At 37.9% G+C, this 17,197-nt stretch overlaps 1 protein-coding gene across 1 annotated transcript in view; it reads left to right on the top strand.

The window, feature by feature from the left end:
- Nucleotides 1–2,695: 2,695 nt before the first annotated feature.
- The window catches only part of SLC27A6 (solute carrier family 27 member 6), a 39,718-nt gene continuing 25,216 nt past the window's right edge, over nucleotides 2,696–17,197 (top strand). The window contains exons 1-4 of the mRNA XM_065661613.1: nucleotides 2,696–3,296; nucleotides 12,036–12,242; nucleotides 14,204–14,362; nucleotides 15,401–15,525. Coding sequence (XP_065517685.1) covers nucleotides 2,783–3,296; nucleotides 12,036–12,242; nucleotides 14,204–14,362; nucleotides 15,401–15,525 — 1,005 coding nt within the window. The 5' untranslated portion in view covers nucleotides 2,696–2,782. The remainder of the gene's footprint in view (nucleotides 3,297–12,035; nucleotides 12,243–14,203; nucleotides 14,363–15,400; nucleotides 15,526–17,197) is intronic.

Genomic DNA, 17,197 nt, shown 5'->3' on the forward strand with positions numbered 1-17,197 from the left:
ATGAGCATGAAGCTGAGCTTTGGCTTGACTCAAATGGCCAGAATTAAAATTCTATTATTTCTTGTATCCCTCAGTTTCCAGAGCAGAAAAAAACAGAATAAACTGAACTTTTCGTGTTAAGATTATTGGGGAATTGGTAAACAACGTACTTCAAAAGCTCCTTTCTCTCAGCAATAAAGTACCATTTCTCCAACTGCATGACATGAAATGTATGCCAAAATGCCTGAGAAATCAATGCTCTGTTGTTTCAGTTCTGCAGTAGCTTTTTCAAACATTAAGCAAGGCAGTGTGCACTTTGATTCAGACTTATTTACAAGCTGAGTTTGTACAGCAGAAATGTGTATCACATTTACTACAGAGGGGAAAGTCTTCTTGTAATAACACAATAATTTGAGGAATCTATTTGCAGCATTTGAATTAAATCACTTGAGTTCTTTATTAGTTCCATGTTTTTCTATCACCTATTGGGTAACAAGAGAGCACTGGCATGAGTGATATTCTGGAACATTGTTGTTATCCTCCACAGGTGGGAGGGCAGGTTTGTCCCTTTATGAGTCATTTGTGCTGTGGTTTAATCAGAGTGTAGGCCTCCTGGGCTTGCCAGAAACAATACATTTGTTATTCTGATTGCCTGGAAACTGTTCTTCATTATCTGTACAGATCATCCTTTCGGCTCTTTTGCAGCTGTTGCTTCCTCACCCATGAACATTTTCACTGACACTTCAATGACACCAATTTTCTTGCTTCTGTGATAAAGCTCTAAAAGATGCTAAGGAGATTCTTAGACATAAAGAGAAAGACTTGGGCAGAAGTAGGGAAGAAGCCAGTGACTGCGTACCACACAGCCACTAACTTGTTCACACACTGAGTCCTCCCCCCCAGAGTGGGATGGGGAGAATCAGGAAACAAAAACTAAAACCCATGGGATGAGGTAAGAACAATTTAATAATAAAGTACAGTATCATACTACTAAAAATGAAATCGGAAATAACAAAGAAATATAAAACCAAAAGGAAAAAAAAATTAAACTCAACAACAACAAACAAAACCCCCAACCGAACAACAGTGATGCACAATACAATTGCTCATCACCCACTGACCCAGCACTTTGTCTTGTTGAATCTCATCCCACTGGCCACTGCCCACTGATCCAGCCTGTGCAGATCCCTCTGCAGAGCCTTTCTACCCTCCAGCAGATCAGCCTAATGTCATCCACAAATTTACCACACTTGATCCCCTCATCCAGATCATCAGTGAAGATAATAAACAACACTGGCCCTAACACTGAGCCCTGAGGGACACCACTAGTGACCAGTTGCCAACTGGATGTGATACCATTTACCACCATTCTTTGGGCTTTGCCATCCAGCCAGTTTCCAACCCAGCAAAAAATACACCTGTCCAGGACATGATAAACCGATTTCTCCATCAATATAGTAAAGGAGGATTCTAGAAAGAACCTAGAGATGAGTTGCTGTTACTATTCAGGCTTTACTGCTCTGTTCAGGGTTTCTACTAATACTTGTGCTAGTTAGCTTCAAAAGAAGTTAGCATATCCCTTTAGATACGGGATTCCCTCCAAGCTGTTCATAAAGTTCAATTAGAGTCTGTAAGAAGTATCCTCTGGTATATAAATTTCTGTTTTGTCCAGAGATGACATCCCTCACTGACTCCAAAGCGCACAAAAAACAGCAATCTGGCTTGGAGTTTAAAGGAGACCACCAAGGCCAAACTGTCAGCTTTCAGATCTCACAATTAAGACATGCCATGGTCTACATAACTCCAGACTCAGCTAAACTAAAACAGATAAGCCTTATGTTACGCACTGAGCCACGGAAGCATTTTGCAAATCAGCAGGTCACCAAGAGCAACAGCACTGGGTGCCGAGCCACCAGCATGTTGAAGTGCTTGGGGTACAGACCTCTGCAGCATCGGGATCAGCACCATGCCCAGGTGTGACTGCTTCCCTGCATACCTCCCTCAAGACAAAGGCGACATTTGCATGGTGTGCTAGCATTCAGCCTTGGCCCAGCCCGTTTCCAGGGGGACAGAGCAGCTCCTTAAGGTAGTTGCTAGACCCGGGGTAGTTGCAGTGCTGGTCTCCTCAGTTTAAAGCTACCCCGGAGGCCCACGTTGGGTGTGAGCACGGACAGCGGGCTACCTGGGCCGCTATGGCGACAGCGCCTGGGCGCCGAGGCTCAGGGACCAGTGGCGGTAACTGAATTCTCGGGCACGAACCGCCGCAGGCAATCAGGGATCAGTCTGGGTGCGGGGGGGAACGGGACACCCCTTGCCCCCCCAGAGATGGGGTCCATCGCTCTGCCGCCGCCTTACCGAGCCTTCCAGGCTCCCGGCTGCGGAGTGAGGTGAGAGAGCACGCCCCGCCTCACGCAACCGGCTCAGGGAGCAGCCCCCGCCGCCCCGCCCGCAGCACCCCAGGGCGGGCCGTGCTGCGGGAGCCTCGCCTCGCTTCACCGTTCCGCCCGCCCTCGCTGCTCCCGCTGGGGCCTGTCGCCTGCACGTGCCCGGCCCACCGCAGCGGGGGTAGGCTGAGCCCGGCGGGCGGCTCCGGGCGGCGGGGCGGTATCCGTGGCTCCCCAGCTGCCCTGCAGCTGCCTGGCCGGGAGCTGCTGCGGGCTTCCGCGGGCGGTAGCGCACTGTCCTACAGGAGGAGCGGGCAGGAGAAGCCGCAGCCTTTGCCGGCTTTCTCCGCAGACTCGGCACTCCACCTGTTCGCTCCCCGCGTCCCGGCTCGTGTGTCAATCCGCCTGGCTGTAGGGAAATGAGTGGCTGGGAAGACCTTTATCCGCTCCTAGTGCTGCCCTCGTGGGTACCAGGCGCTGCCGCCGGAATTGTCTCCATGTACCTCATCCAAAGGGTCATCTTCCCCTACTTCTGGGCAGACCTGAGGTACCTGCTGAAAGTACTGTTGTATGGGCTGAGAGTGGAGACGTACCGGCTGCAAGGGAGGATTTTCACCATCCTGGACAAGTTTGTGAAGCTGGCTGAGAAGCAGCCCCACAAGCCGTTTCTCATCTATGAAGGGAAGGTGCACACCTACCGGGACGTAGACAGGAAAAGTAACAGGGTAGCGCAGGTCTTCCTACACCATGGCGCTCTGAAGAAGGGCGACACAGTGGCCTTGCTGATGGGCAACGAGCCAGACTTCATCCATGTGTGGTTCGGACTGGCCAAGCTGGGCTGCGTGGTGGCTTTTCTCAACTTCAATGTCCGATCCAGATCTCTTCTGCACTGTGTCAGTAGCTGCGAGCCCAAGATACTGGTCGTGGGGGCAGGTACAGTATATGCCTGATTTGTGCATCCAGAGTTTAAAGTCACATATCCCCAGAGACTGTCTCTCCAGCTTCTTTATTGAAAACCTGCTTTTAAGATTTTCACAGAATGAAAGAAACCTAGGGCTAGAAGGAGCTTCAAGAGGTCATAAATTGTAAGCCTGTAAGGCAGAATGAAGTATACCCATGCTTTGGGGATACCGGTTTAACCTTTAAAATGATTGTTGCAAGAAAGTTTGCAACAGCTCAGTACAGCATGTTCCAAGCAGTTAATTGCTTCAGCGCTTGCCCCGTGTACCTCAGAAAAGATTAAAATGGTCTATTAATTTCCCATTTCTTTCGAAAACATCTGTTTTAATCTTACTTAAGCCGTTAAGTTTTGTTCTCCTGTACTACCTCCCCTCCTTTCTAGTGATCAAAACCACTCTGCAAAATCGAAGGTCTAAGCTTAGACTATACAATCTCCATTACACAACTGTTCACAGTCTTCTAGGAACTAAAACTGAGGGTTTTTTTTTTTTTACAGGCATAGCACATAGTAATTGATTTGTAGTAACCAACTTACTCTTGGTGTTGTAGAAGAAATTTAATAGGAAATAATAGTGTTACATAAGTTTCCAAAGGATTCTACATTTTTATTGAGTTCTTCAGAAGAATTTAAAATCTTATGTAGGCATACTGTGCATTTTCTATGCAAAGTAGGCTTCAATTGTGTATAAATTGAATGTCTAAACTGACAGCAGATCCAAAATCTAAACTTGCCTTAGCATTTATGCTGAAGTGCAAGTGAACCTGCAATGCTAAAAGATCACAGAGAACTCTGACATTTAGTTTGAGGACAATATTTCAAGATATTAAATAGTAAAGTTGTTTTACCTCTCTAAAATTATTATTTCGAGTCTAACCTGCCTTACTCCATTTCACAAGTTCTTGCTTTATTCCTATTACACAGGTTGTAGGGTTTTGCATCCATGACACCTAAATGGGGAATTTACTCCCATTTGTTCTCTGCTGCTGCAAATTTGAGCTTTCAAAAATATACTTCAGATTTTTCCCCTTGCATGTTTTGTAATTATAAATTTTGCCATTCTGATTCTATATGGTATGCTGGTTGGTTTCAGAATGCTTGGTAATTAAACCAAGAGAATGAAACAAAAGCCAACTTAAATATAATCCCAAAGCACATGTCAACAGTGCTTCTGAGCTGACAATTTTTAATTTTGCTTTCTTACTTGATAAAAACCACCCTAATTTAACACGGTTTCATGAATATGTGCTTTTCCATGGATGGATTGAGGAACAGAATTAATATTCAGGGAATTTTTGTCTGTGGTGAGGGAGAACTTTGGATCAAAACTTTTATCTAAGAGTATCTTTATTAAAATGAGAGGTTAACTAAGGGGGGTTGTGGAGTCTCCTACACTGGAGATATTCAAGGCCCGCCTGGACAAGTTCCTGTGTGATGTACTGTAGGTTACCCTGCTCTTGTGGGGGGGTTGGACTAGATGATCTTTTGAGGTCCCTTCCAACCCTTGAGATTCTGTGATTCTGTGATTCTGTGAATGAAAAAAACATTAGTGAAGCGGGAATGGGATCCGTGTTTCTGCAGTCTTCACTGATACCAGCAGCTAACAGTAAAAGTGACTGTGTTAACTAGCTTACTCTATGAGTCTGCTTCTGCTCACAAAAGAATAGCTATGTGCAGGCAGGTCATACCAAAGGTATATCAATATATTAGTCTCTGAGCTGGACTTTTGTATGCTGGTCTTCTGAAGTTATTCATGTGTTTCAGTCTCTGCATTACATTTGTCAGTCCCTTGAATCTGCAAGGCTCTGCAGTATTCTTTTTGGGGACTTAGAGGCTCTTTTTTATCTCTGTCTGTGAAACAAGGTGAAGTTCTGCTATGTCCTTGATTATTGGCCATGTCATGTGGAAAAGAAGCCTCTCTTCAGGAGTCCAGGTTTTGCAACTGAACGTTCATATACCGTTTGGTGACTGTGAGGACTAACTCATACCACTCTTGAAACAAAACATATTATGCATAATTATTGTACATGGTAATTTCTCCTTTATATTTGTAAAAATTGCAGGACACTATTAAACACTGAGGTTACACAGTTAGATAACTCTCGGAGGTCTGTAAATATGTTTTCATCAAGTATTAGTGTGTGTTTCAAGGAATTATTCTTACCAGTAAGAATGACTTGAACTTAGCTGTGTGTTTTGCTTTTGTGGCACACTTCTCCACAGGATTGTGCATAGCTTTAACATAGTAGATTTTTTTTGCAAAATATTTACACTAAAACCAATCAACCTGTGGTCCATTATCTGTCATTGTCATAGTCAGGCATCATGTTTGGCAACTAAGATTGGGGTTTTTTTGTATGTATGATTAGTAGTGGATTAGTATGTAATCAGTAGATTAGTATGTAATGGCATTATTTCTGATTAGTGGAAATTCTAGTTTAAAAAATATGTATATTTTTTTACCCTCCACAAACAAACATATGCTTGACTTAGCAATTCCGTTTCTTTAACAGTTACAAAACAATCTTTTCAGTATTTTGGATGACCTTTGAACTTGTTCATACACTGTAACACAGCGGAAATCATCCACTTAACACTTTGCCCATTGACTGTTTGGGCTCAGCAAGACCAAATTTGCTCTTGAAATTCTTGTCTGTAATGGCGCATTAAATCAGGAACCTGTATTCAAATCCACTTAATATTAAGGTTTGTTTTGTGCCAAAGGGAAGCTTGCACCTTCTGCTGATATCAGATCAGCAGAATATTTGTTCCCATAGATCATTGTTTATTATTAATCATCCCTGCTCAGAATGGTGGTGCAGCCTTTCTCTGCGAGAGATGATTGCATCTTGGTACATGTCATTTTTCCAAATGCTTTTGATTTTACAAACATGATACCTCTATCCACATGGGCTCAGTACTATTTGTGGTTGCATTTTCTTCCACGCCATGTTCAGTGTTTCATGCTGCCTCTTGCAAGATGACTTTGATTTGTGGAATTTGTGCTCTCTAGTTTTCTTTTGTGCGTGCATATTTTTCAGAGGTTGTGGTTTAGTAACCTGGTCCAATTAGTATCATCGTGTCTTTCCTTCAGCACTCGCAGTCAGACTTTCTTCAGCCTTCTTACAATTTCCTGATATTTTGATTGCTTCTTCTAACTTTAGATGGGAGTCTTCCAATAGTAATTAAGTTTGGGGGGGTTGGTTTTGACTTACATATTCTACATATTTTCTGCAATTGAATGTTTTATTTTTACGCCAAAGATATGCTATAAAAACATTAAAATTTCTCCTTCTTTTTTGTTTCTTACATGAAATGTCTATCTCTAAAAGGCTGATTTCTTTACTATGATCGCAGCAAAATAATTTAGCAAAATCTAGTAACTTGTGTTTTTTCTTTCTCATTGAACTGCAGGTTGTAAGGCAAATACAGATTCTCTGATTTACAGATATTTAGAGTTTGTGTTCCTTTCCATTATTTCCACTAGCCTTTGTGCCAGAGAGAGGTTTTGCTTTAGCTACTTTCATTTGCCTGCTGTTCCCAGAGCAGTTACCTCTTGCTTTAATTTGTTACGTAACATCCTCACACTTCTATTCCCAGAAGTACTGTCTACCACCACTCCCTTTCTGGGGAATGTTGAAAGAGATTCAAAAATTGGAGTTTAAAACTGCATTTTAATAACACAACTATTAACTAGCATGTAAGTGAAGTAGGAACTTCGAGAAAAAAAGCAGCTGTATGCCCATGTTCAGGACCACACAGCAATCTGACCTGTTTAAAAGGTACTGGATCTTAGCTACATGTGTTACAAGATTATGCTACCCTTACTTGTTAAAAAAAATGCTGGTTAAACAGCAGAATAAGGTAGTGCTTAAAATAAAGGCACCTTTTAAGGCAATGTGTCCTTTCTAGGGAATATTTATATTCATTGGAATCTTGCTTGAACAAGGGATTACACTTTATCTTTTGGACAGTAGCTGTGTAACAGCAATACCAGTAAACAACACTTAAAATTCAAGTGACCCAACAGAAGGTACAAATGGAATTTGCCGGTGCATTTTTAGTGTTGCTTCTTGGTAAAATTCAGGTTTTAGTAGGACACCCCTGATTGCCATCATGACTTTTGATGTGAGATTTAACTGTGAAATGACTGTATTATTTAACTGCATGTGATTGATTTGCTGAAGTCTTGGTAGCAAAGGCTATTCAGGGAGCGTACATGCTGCATGGGCATGTGTGGGCAGCCTGCTCTATGTGGGCCAGCTTGAGCAGAGGTGTTGGACCAGGATGACCTCCAGAGGTGCCTTCCAAACACAGCTGTTCTGTGATTCTGAAATCCTGTACAGAACTGCATCTGCCAGCTGTGCAAGTATAGCCTTTTCCTGGACAGGATTCTTTACTCTTGATGCACCAGCACTGCTTTCTGCTACTTCTGAGTGTGTTCTGAATTTCTTTCCATCTAAGCTCAGAATCAGGGTCTTCTGTAACTATCAGGAGTAAAGTTCAGACAGAAGATACCTATATCCTGGAGAGAGTGAACAGTGTTTTTCGGTATGAGTGAATTAAGGTCACATGGTACTATATACAGGTAGCAGTATTATCTCTTATGTCTTAGTAACTGAGAGAAAAAAATAATGAATTTTACCAAAACTGTCTTTTGTTAACTATTTGGAATAAAAAGCTATTTAGACTGAAACATTTAGGACAAAGAAACCATAGAAGACCTACAGAAGACACTCTTACTTGCTGTTAGTCACCATGTCTTTTAGATCACTTGGTTTTCCTGTCTCTGTCTGAGATGGCCTTTAAATGGAAAACAGTGCTAACTGTGATTCCCAAGCTGGTTTCTGTTTTACTACCTTTACTGCCTTCAGTGACATTTCAAAATACAAACACTGATCCTGGGCCAAAGCAGACTTTTAATTTCTGTTATTATTACTTAGTGAAAATAAGTGCTCAGTGTAAGGAGTCACTTGGGGCATCAAATACAAATAACAATTATTTCCTGAGGCTGATGTAGGGAAGAGTTTGGACTTGCCATGGCTTACTGAGCATACCAACCAGGGTACACATCAAAGCCATATAAAAAAAAAAATCACACAGTTTCCTTCCAAGTAACTTTCTGTTCAGTACAAGTTGATCTCATAATCTGATGTATTCCTTTCATCAGTGTAGGACTGTGTCCTTGCCAACAGGCTGCATTGTTTCTTCGCTGAAAAATAACATAAAAACCCTTTTGTGCAACTTGAAGCCTAGGACAGGAGTTAAAATGAAAACATATTTTCCTTGCTTTCTGAAAAGATGTGAGTTACATATCCATGTAACCAGTTTAATGGAAGTTTCACAAACTTTTTGTTTAACAATGAATTCTTTAAAAGCAACAGTAAAAAAAAGGCAAAAAAAAAATAAAGGTGGAGGAACATATTTATCTTGACCAGTGACAGGGTTTTTTTGGTTGTTTTTTTTTTTTTTTTCCCCAGTAGAAGGTAAATAGCAAATGGTGAATATTCATATACAAACTGTCTATGACTGCACGCAGATGCGCACAGAACAGCTAACTACATTGCCAAACTTTAGATAAGCAGTCATTTCTTCCAAAACAAATAAAGGCCTGAATATACTTTCAGAATGAAAAAAAGCAAACAAGCACTTTCGAGAAACCATAAGATTAAATAGTTAAATTGGTTTACTATAATTGCTTTCTTGTATGGTAAATTACACATACCAGGTACCTCTAGACATAATCAAACTTTAGCTCCTCCAACAGGGCTGTTCTTTCCTGACACATGGACAAGATAATATGTAAAGACTAATAAGCCCTATGCAACATCTGGGACAGAAGTTCTTTGTTCATGGGACAAAACATAAGTTGGCTAGTAACAGAATTATTCTCTAGAAATACGTTTAGTACAACTGAAAGTTACCTTTGAAGACCCCATGCTCCTTGTGTTCCAGAAGTAATTTTCAGCTTCTGGCACATTAAATACAGCTGTTTTAAATTACTTTTTCTTATGCAGGAAATCACTTTTGTTTCTGCTGTTCTTTGCTATCTAACTAGAAATTTCTTTCAAGATAACATATAATTACCAGCTGTTTACATACTGTTCCAAGTACTAGATTCTTGAGCACAGAAGAAAAACTCTTTTAGAATTAATTTGTAGTTCAATTGTAGTTGAAAAATCAAGCAAGCCTCTGTGCAGCAGCAAAAAACAAAGATTTTATGAGCGAATACTTACAGAAACAATAAACAACATGTATGTTTTATTTGAAGCTAGCTCTTAATTATTTAGAGTAAATATGTTTCATTCTACTAAAAGGGAGCTATGCCCTCCTGTCATTCTTGAATCTTAAATTATTTTGTGTATAGAGTTGAAATCAATGGTTGGTATCTTTCTTCCTTTGAAGGAAGGAAAGAAAAGTGGTGGGGGGAGAAAAAGTCTGTTATTTTTGACAGTCTTGCACCTTGTGTTACTCAAATACGAGGAGAACTTGGTGCACATGTCATCTAGAACTTCTGAATGCCTTTTAGGATTTAAGAATATTTGTGAGTATCTTCAGGTCATGCAGTCCTAAAAAAGAAGATGTCTTCTATATACATGTTAAGAATTGGTAAGTAATACAGTTTCGTTGCTTTCAAAAATGTAAAAAGCAAAACAATTTAAGGAAATGCAAGAAGGAATGAATTTATATATGTAAAACAAGAAAATGCTGCAACGATCACAGATACAGCCACTTCTAACGTGTGTTTCTTTTGCTAGGTTCTCAGACTGAGTTGCACCTACAAAAATTATCATTTGTATATTTAGGAGATATATGTCTATACATGTGGATAACAGGAAGACAAAAATGAAGAAGAAAGAAAGAAGTATTCTGTCACATTTGATTGATTAACAGCTGTTTTCCACTATAAAGAATACTGTTGTATTTTCATATTCATTACTTAAAATACCCTAGTTTTATAATATGACAGCAAAACAGAATTATTATGCCAATTAACCTTGACTTTCAATGCATCAGGTTTCCTGCAGTTAACACTATTGTCCTTAACATTATTTTATGTTCACAATTTTCCATTCTATTGCTATATTTAATGGAAGGGGTTGATATTCCAGTGATTTAAACGGGAGGATATCTGTCTTTTAGCTTTTCATTATTATTTGGGTGATTCTTTCCTGAAATCACTCTGCAATACAAGGAAGTTAGAACACAAAAATTTTAATGTCATACTTCATCAGATCTATTTGCTAAGCATCCATAAAATATATAAGATTTGCACTCTGTAGGGTTTAGGTTTGTAAGACATATGTTTAGTTGGCGGCAGTAGGCTGATCTCTGTTATAGTAATAGAGATTCGTATGTCATTCATTAAAATATATAAAGCAGTCAGTCATTAGAAAAGTAGTTTTCTGAAAGATTAAATATCTTCAGATATTTTAATGTGAAATTTATGCAAGAGGTTTCTACTGGTGGTATCCGTATTTGGACTTGATGAGGATTTGAAATACTGGCTCTGGCAATGCCTCATTATAAGGTTCTGTGTGAGTCATGTCAACTTTGTTTATTCATCTCTAAAACCTGAGATAGTAACATAAATTTATACCTGCAGGGGTATTTGTAACATTAATTACATAGGATGAGATCTAGCAAAGCACTTAAGTGTAGATGAGTCTTTAAGTATATGAATAGTTCTATTGAAAGCAGTATTCCTGTTCTTGAGACTGTTCCTGGATTAGTACTTCAGTGCCAATGCAATGTTCTGAGAAAGTGATAGCTTGTAAAAATGCTTAGAAACATAAACATAAATACAAAATGTATTACCTAAGGATTGGCCTCTATTTATATTTTTCCTTTTTGTTTAATCTGGGGCTCTGTCATGATTTTCTTCATGATAAGCCAACAACATAGACTTTAGTTATGGTGCTGTTTTTATTTTATAAAAGTGAGTTTGTATTTATCTTCTGGTAAAACTCTATAGAAAAAATGTCTTTTAGTGAAGGAACAGCTTTCAGTGAATGAATGTGTGATAAAAAAATAAACATGAAGTAAAATAAAACTAGCTGATACACCTGAAATCAAGCGCATTAGGGTATCTAAAACACTCAAAGCACTACAGAAATAGCCACATGGTTCTCCAGCAGTGTCTGAATAAGCCACAGGCCTGTTTCATATTTCTATTCTGTGAAATTCAGGTTCCTACATATATGATAGTTTATGTGTTTTTAAATTAGTCACTTCTGTGCTTTGTTAAAAAATACCCTTTGGTGAGAGATTGCTGTTGAAGGCATTCATGGAAAGCTGTACTCCAGTTACCAGCTATGTATGTATTTGCCTTGCATCTTCAACAGATTCCTTCATTTTATTTGAAGTTGAAACTTAACTACACTTCATTCTGGTTTTAGCAATGACCAAGGATTATCCAAAATGAGGTGGGATGCAGCAGCTAGGAATAAAGGCTCACCATTTTGGCTTGAGGGCTAGTTGGCAATTAGACCTTGTGGGGTCAGCAGTATTTTTACCACATCATATCATGTTTTCAATGACTTTTTGTTCTAGTTCATCATTACTTTATTTAATTTATTTATGTCCATGGAGATGACTTTCCTTCCTCTTTCTAATATCAATAATAAAACTAATAAAACCTTTTTTGGGAAGAATATTTTATTTAATAGTTTTCTGAAGAGATGATGTAACTTTATATTATGTTAATTTTTAAGATTTGCTTGGGACACTGGAAGAAATTCTTCCTGACCTCCAAAAGGATATTAGTGTTTGGATAATGACGAAAGACTCCACTTTTTCAAGTGTGCATACCCTTTTAGACAAAATAGAGGCTGCATCTGAAGACCCTGTTCCAGTTAATCGACGCTCTGCCAACAACCTCAAGTCATCTGTTTTATACATATTCACTTCAGGAACAACAGGTACAAGAGTCTGCATTTTAATTCAGCATTCTTGAATTTTCCAAAACTCTAATCTTTTGATTCATCTTTTCGTTAGAGAATATCATGTTTCTAATTTAGAAACATTATAAGCATGTTTCTTGTAACTGTTTATATTCAGTGATGGGCTTTTCTTTTTTTTTTTTTTTCCTGCCACATTGTACAAATACTACCAGAAGCTTTACCTCTTGTTAGTTCACAGCTAAGGTGTATATAAAATATTTTGCATTTTTGTGGGTTTGCAATTATATTAAGTACTATTTTCTGATCACATATCACTGCCTAACTTATATAGCCAACATCATAACTAGAGCTTTAAAAAACAATCTTCAAACAATCAAATAGACATTTGTTTTTTCTTCATTAAGTCAGATTCTATGCAGGTCACTTTAGAGGCAGAAGATAAGATTATTTAATTTATTTGCTTCAGGTTCTGGGGAAAACCAGGAAATAAAAATGTCAGTCTGGAACAAAAAAATTGGGGAGTTACAAATATTGTCAAGAAGTCAGGTATGCTTGTAGTACTACTAATATAAACACGGATGATCTTCTGGTTAAAAATAAGGAGTTCTAGCTAAAAAAATATGATAGAATTCTCCAGGTAGGACAATTTTGTTCTTAGAAGTGCATTCAGAACATCTGCGTAAAGTCTGAAATTTTAGTTATGTAGAATTTAAATTACTTTTGAATGCTTATGTGCATTACGTTGATTTACACTGACCCATGTAACTAAAAGAGTAAGGTTTGTTTATTCTGAAGAATGTGGAATAACTAATTCTAATCTACAGTAACTAAGCATTTTCACACTTCTAAATAAAGCAAGTGCATAGTGTTGCTCCTAAAATCAATGACCAGTAAACTTAGTTAAAAGAAGTAAGTATCTTGCAAAGTCTGTAGTTACCTCCCTGCAAAGGCAGAATTTAAAAAGTCAAGAATCTGTAGAGCACTTCTTGCTATAAGTGGTTCACAGGCAACATGGGTTTATTGCCTTTTCTCTTTAAAGCTATTTCAAAACCCATCATACTAAAGTGTAGCTAGAATCTCCAAAGATTACACTTCCAGTTAACAGCTCCAAGTAAGTCTTCAGATGAATGGTGGCTACACTATCGTACGTGAGAAAACATTCTGAACCATTAAATTTTTAATTTTTTTTTTAAGGTTTTAAACAGGGAGAATTTAAGCGTTTTGAGTTCTCACTGTTCATCATCAGGACTCGGCCTAAAATTCGTGTCTGTGTGTGAGAACATATATGAAGCAAGAACACAGTCCCTACTCAGAATAATGGGTACCAGAGTAATAGCCCAAGAAGCCCTTGTGTGAGTCTGTGCTTTGCTGTACAGAAATTCTGTGCTGAACCTGAAGAAACTCACTAAGAAGAACCTAAGTGGAGTGGACTTTTTGCTGGATTTTTTTTTTTAATTTTGTTTAATTTTCATAGAGTTCTAGAACAAATAGGTAGACTTAGGTGTACGCATCTTAGATAAGCACCCACTATGTGATCTACTTTGTCTAGATCCCATACCTTTCTTAATTACATTACAATCAGTATGACTCTTGCCAAGAAGAGATCTAGTGTAATGCCTCTTTCTTTATGTTAAAGGAAGTCTGTATGTACAGTAAATGCTTTTGGCCCTTATTTGGCTCTATATAGCTTGATAGTGTGTTAACCATGGCATTTCTTCATGTTTCCACCTATTTGAATTGATTTGACATTAGATTAATTAACCAACATATCAGGTTACAAACTGGTTTATGTATCTTTATGTGTACAGAACATGCGTGCAATACTGTATTAAACAGACAGTTTTCTATTAGCGGCCATCTAAAGAGATGGCTGAAAATTTGGTCAGAAAGAAACAATTGATTCTTTTATGATTTTAGAGATGTTCCACAGGAAAAAAAAAAAAAAATGTGCTAGGCATGGATTTATGTTTTCATTACAGGTCTTCCAAAGGCTGCAGTCATCAGTCAGATGCAGGTTCTTAAAGGAGCTGCTGGACTGTGGGCTTTTGGTGCTACTGCAGATGACATCATTTATATTACTCTGCCTCTTTACCACAGCGCAGCATCTCTTCTTGGCATCGGTGGATGCATTGAGTTGGGTAGGGCTTGTTTTGCTTAATTGTATTAATGCATTATATGAATATTAAAAAATTACTAAAATGCATAAAACATATGTTGGTTTACTGCCATTTGGGAAACTAATGCTTTGCTAAAATCAAATAATCTTTTCAGAATAGCTTTATATTTCTGTATTTTGGGGGAAGATGGTGTTGTAACGGTGAAGTATCTCTTACAAGCGAACCTTGTGGTATTGGAGAAGAATTAGTTAAAGTCATTTGTGTCACAGATGTTTTTACTCTGTTTTATATTTAGGTAAAAAAGAACTTAAGGACCTATGTAATACTTTGACAGTGTGTATCATGCATTAGTATGTGTACAGACTAAGCACTGGATAGTGGAATAGAACTAAAATGTATTTTGATGAAAAAAAGACTTACAAATGCATGTAAACATTCAGCTTTGTCATAAGTCATTAGATGATAGATAACTTTTCCCAGTTAATTTGTGTGATGTTTTGGCACAGGCAATAAAATACGTATTTTACTGAGGCACCATAAGTGTCCTCAATGACTTTTTTCTAAAAGATTTATTTGGAATTTGACGGCAAGTATTTCCTGTTTCCTGAAGCATCATGGCCAAGTCAGAGCATAGGAAAGATCATTTGGTTATGTGTTAATTCTGTCTGAATCTGCATTGATTAATACTTTTTTTGTTGAAAACTTAGTTTCTGTGATACCCAAATGATTTCCTAATTCAGATTGACTTTTCTGGATATTTTCAGTTAAATTCTTTCAAATAATGTAACAACACCAACAAAGATAAGCTGTATTCTTGCTTTTAACCTTTTATCTATAGGTTTACTGTCTCACCAAGTAGGAGGCTGGGTTCGTTCCTCTTCTTTGCCTACCAGATTTGAACACAAGTTTTCTAATAAAAAGACCTTTAATACCAAATAGTTCTCTGAACAAGGCTCTTTGTTCCTCTTATGTTCTATTTTCTAGAAATAGTGGACATAGCTAGCTAAATTGGCATACAGAGAAAAATGCTTTATTTCCTTTTCTACTGTTTCCATAAAGGTGCAACCTGTGTGTTGAAAAAGAAGTTTTCAGCTAGTCAGTTTTGGAGTGACTGCAAAAAGTACAATGTGACTGTCATTCAGTATATTGGAGAACTGTGCCGTTACCTTTGTAGCCAGCCAGTGGTAAGTGGAACCGAAGTGACAGCGATTTGTGTGTAAGAAATATTTACATTTATTGTTCTAAATGTGGTTATCTTAAAAAGGAAATACAACTACACTGAGCCTATCCTTCTGCTCTTTTTTTTTTTTTTTTAATGTGAGTTCTTCAAATATTTGGTGGTCTGTAGACTGTAAAAAAAAAAAAAAACAAAAAAAACCAAAAAAATCAGTTTTCAGAGTTTTCAAGGCTTTGTTTCTTGGCACATATGACAGGTCTCAAGTTTTGTAGGTCATGTTTTTGAAGGAGCACAAGAAATAATCTGCAAATTGTGTTTGCAGTCTGAGTGATTAATTGTTCCCCTCTTCTGTCCTTTAACTATACAGTTAGAGGATGGCATTTTGTTTTACACATTTTATCCTGTTCAGCATCTTAAAGCAAGAATGATAGATTATTCTATTTATTGCTTTATGTGACTTTTTATGTGATGATTTATTGCCTTATTGCTTTATTTTTATAGGAGCTGGCATGTCTAAACTCTGCTTTGTGAAGCTCTGTAGATTTTTTGGTTTTGGTAGGGTTTTTGCTAGCTGGCTAAAGAGAAGTATAATGGTCCTAATAACAAAAATTAAATTATAAAATGAAACAGTTTGATGGCTAGGTACTTGAAGAAAAATAGTAAATATTTGTCATATTAAATCTGTAAGAGAAACATGTTCACAGAAATAAGTGGAAGGATTTAAGTACGTCAAATAATCTGCTGTTATTTTTCAAGTAGGTGAAATAATTTGCCAAGTTGTTATCTCTCTTTAAGTTTCATTAACATAGAAGTACTATATATACTTGCAGCATGAGAAAAACAGGGCAAATACAAGTTTATAAGCTCTGTGAAGGTATGTGGACTGTATTCTCAAGGTTAGAGTACTGTAAAGGCCTTCTATAACTATAACTATAGTTATAAAAAACTGTAAAACTATAGCAATTAAGTGCTTCATTTGCTTCTTTAACACTAAGCTTGAAATGAATGGTATATTTCTAATGAAGGTCAGAGTGGCTTCTTACGTCATACTTTCTGAATAAAACTTTTGGCAATCTCTGTGGTAGCATATAGATCTTCACTTAGCTTTCTGATTAGTTTGGCCTTGGTTGATGTTTTGCCTACCCCTCACATCTGCAGCATCTCTTGTGTCTTCAAAATGTGTTCAAAAGTAAAGACATTTTGCAGTAGAATGCATCTGAAACCTCTTCTGCATCCAGCTTGGCTTAGTGATCTATTGTCTGGAAAGAACATTTCTTAGTAAACAAAGTTGTCTTTCTTCCTCATGTATGAGCACAAAGAACTAGCAATATACAATGTTCATAAATTTTGCTAGGCTCCTAAGTAAGTGAGTAATTCTCATGCCTTTCAAACTCTTTTTTTGCAGTCTTTTGATCATATAAGTCTTTTGTAAATATAAGAACCCCCATTGATAGCTAGTAGCCATCACTAGCTACCAAATGGATTCTGCTCTGTGAATATAACTAGTCTAGTGAAAGAGAATATTCAGCAAATTAATAACCTGATCTTGCTGGCTGACATTGCTCAAAGTCTCTTAGCAGTGATCTATGAAATTTCGAAAGTACAGCATAGCAGAGCTCCCTAAATGCTGTCTAAAGAAAGGTCTTGGAAATAATTCTGTACTAATATGTGGATATACT

The sequence above is a fragment of the Lathamus discolor genome, chromosome Z (genome assembly GCF_037157495.1).
Source record: "Lathamus discolor isolate bLatDis1 chromosome Z, bLatDis1.hap1, whole genome shotgun sequence".
NCBI lineage: Eukaryota > Metazoa > Chordata > Aves > Psittaciformes > Psittacidae > Lathamus > Lathamus discolor.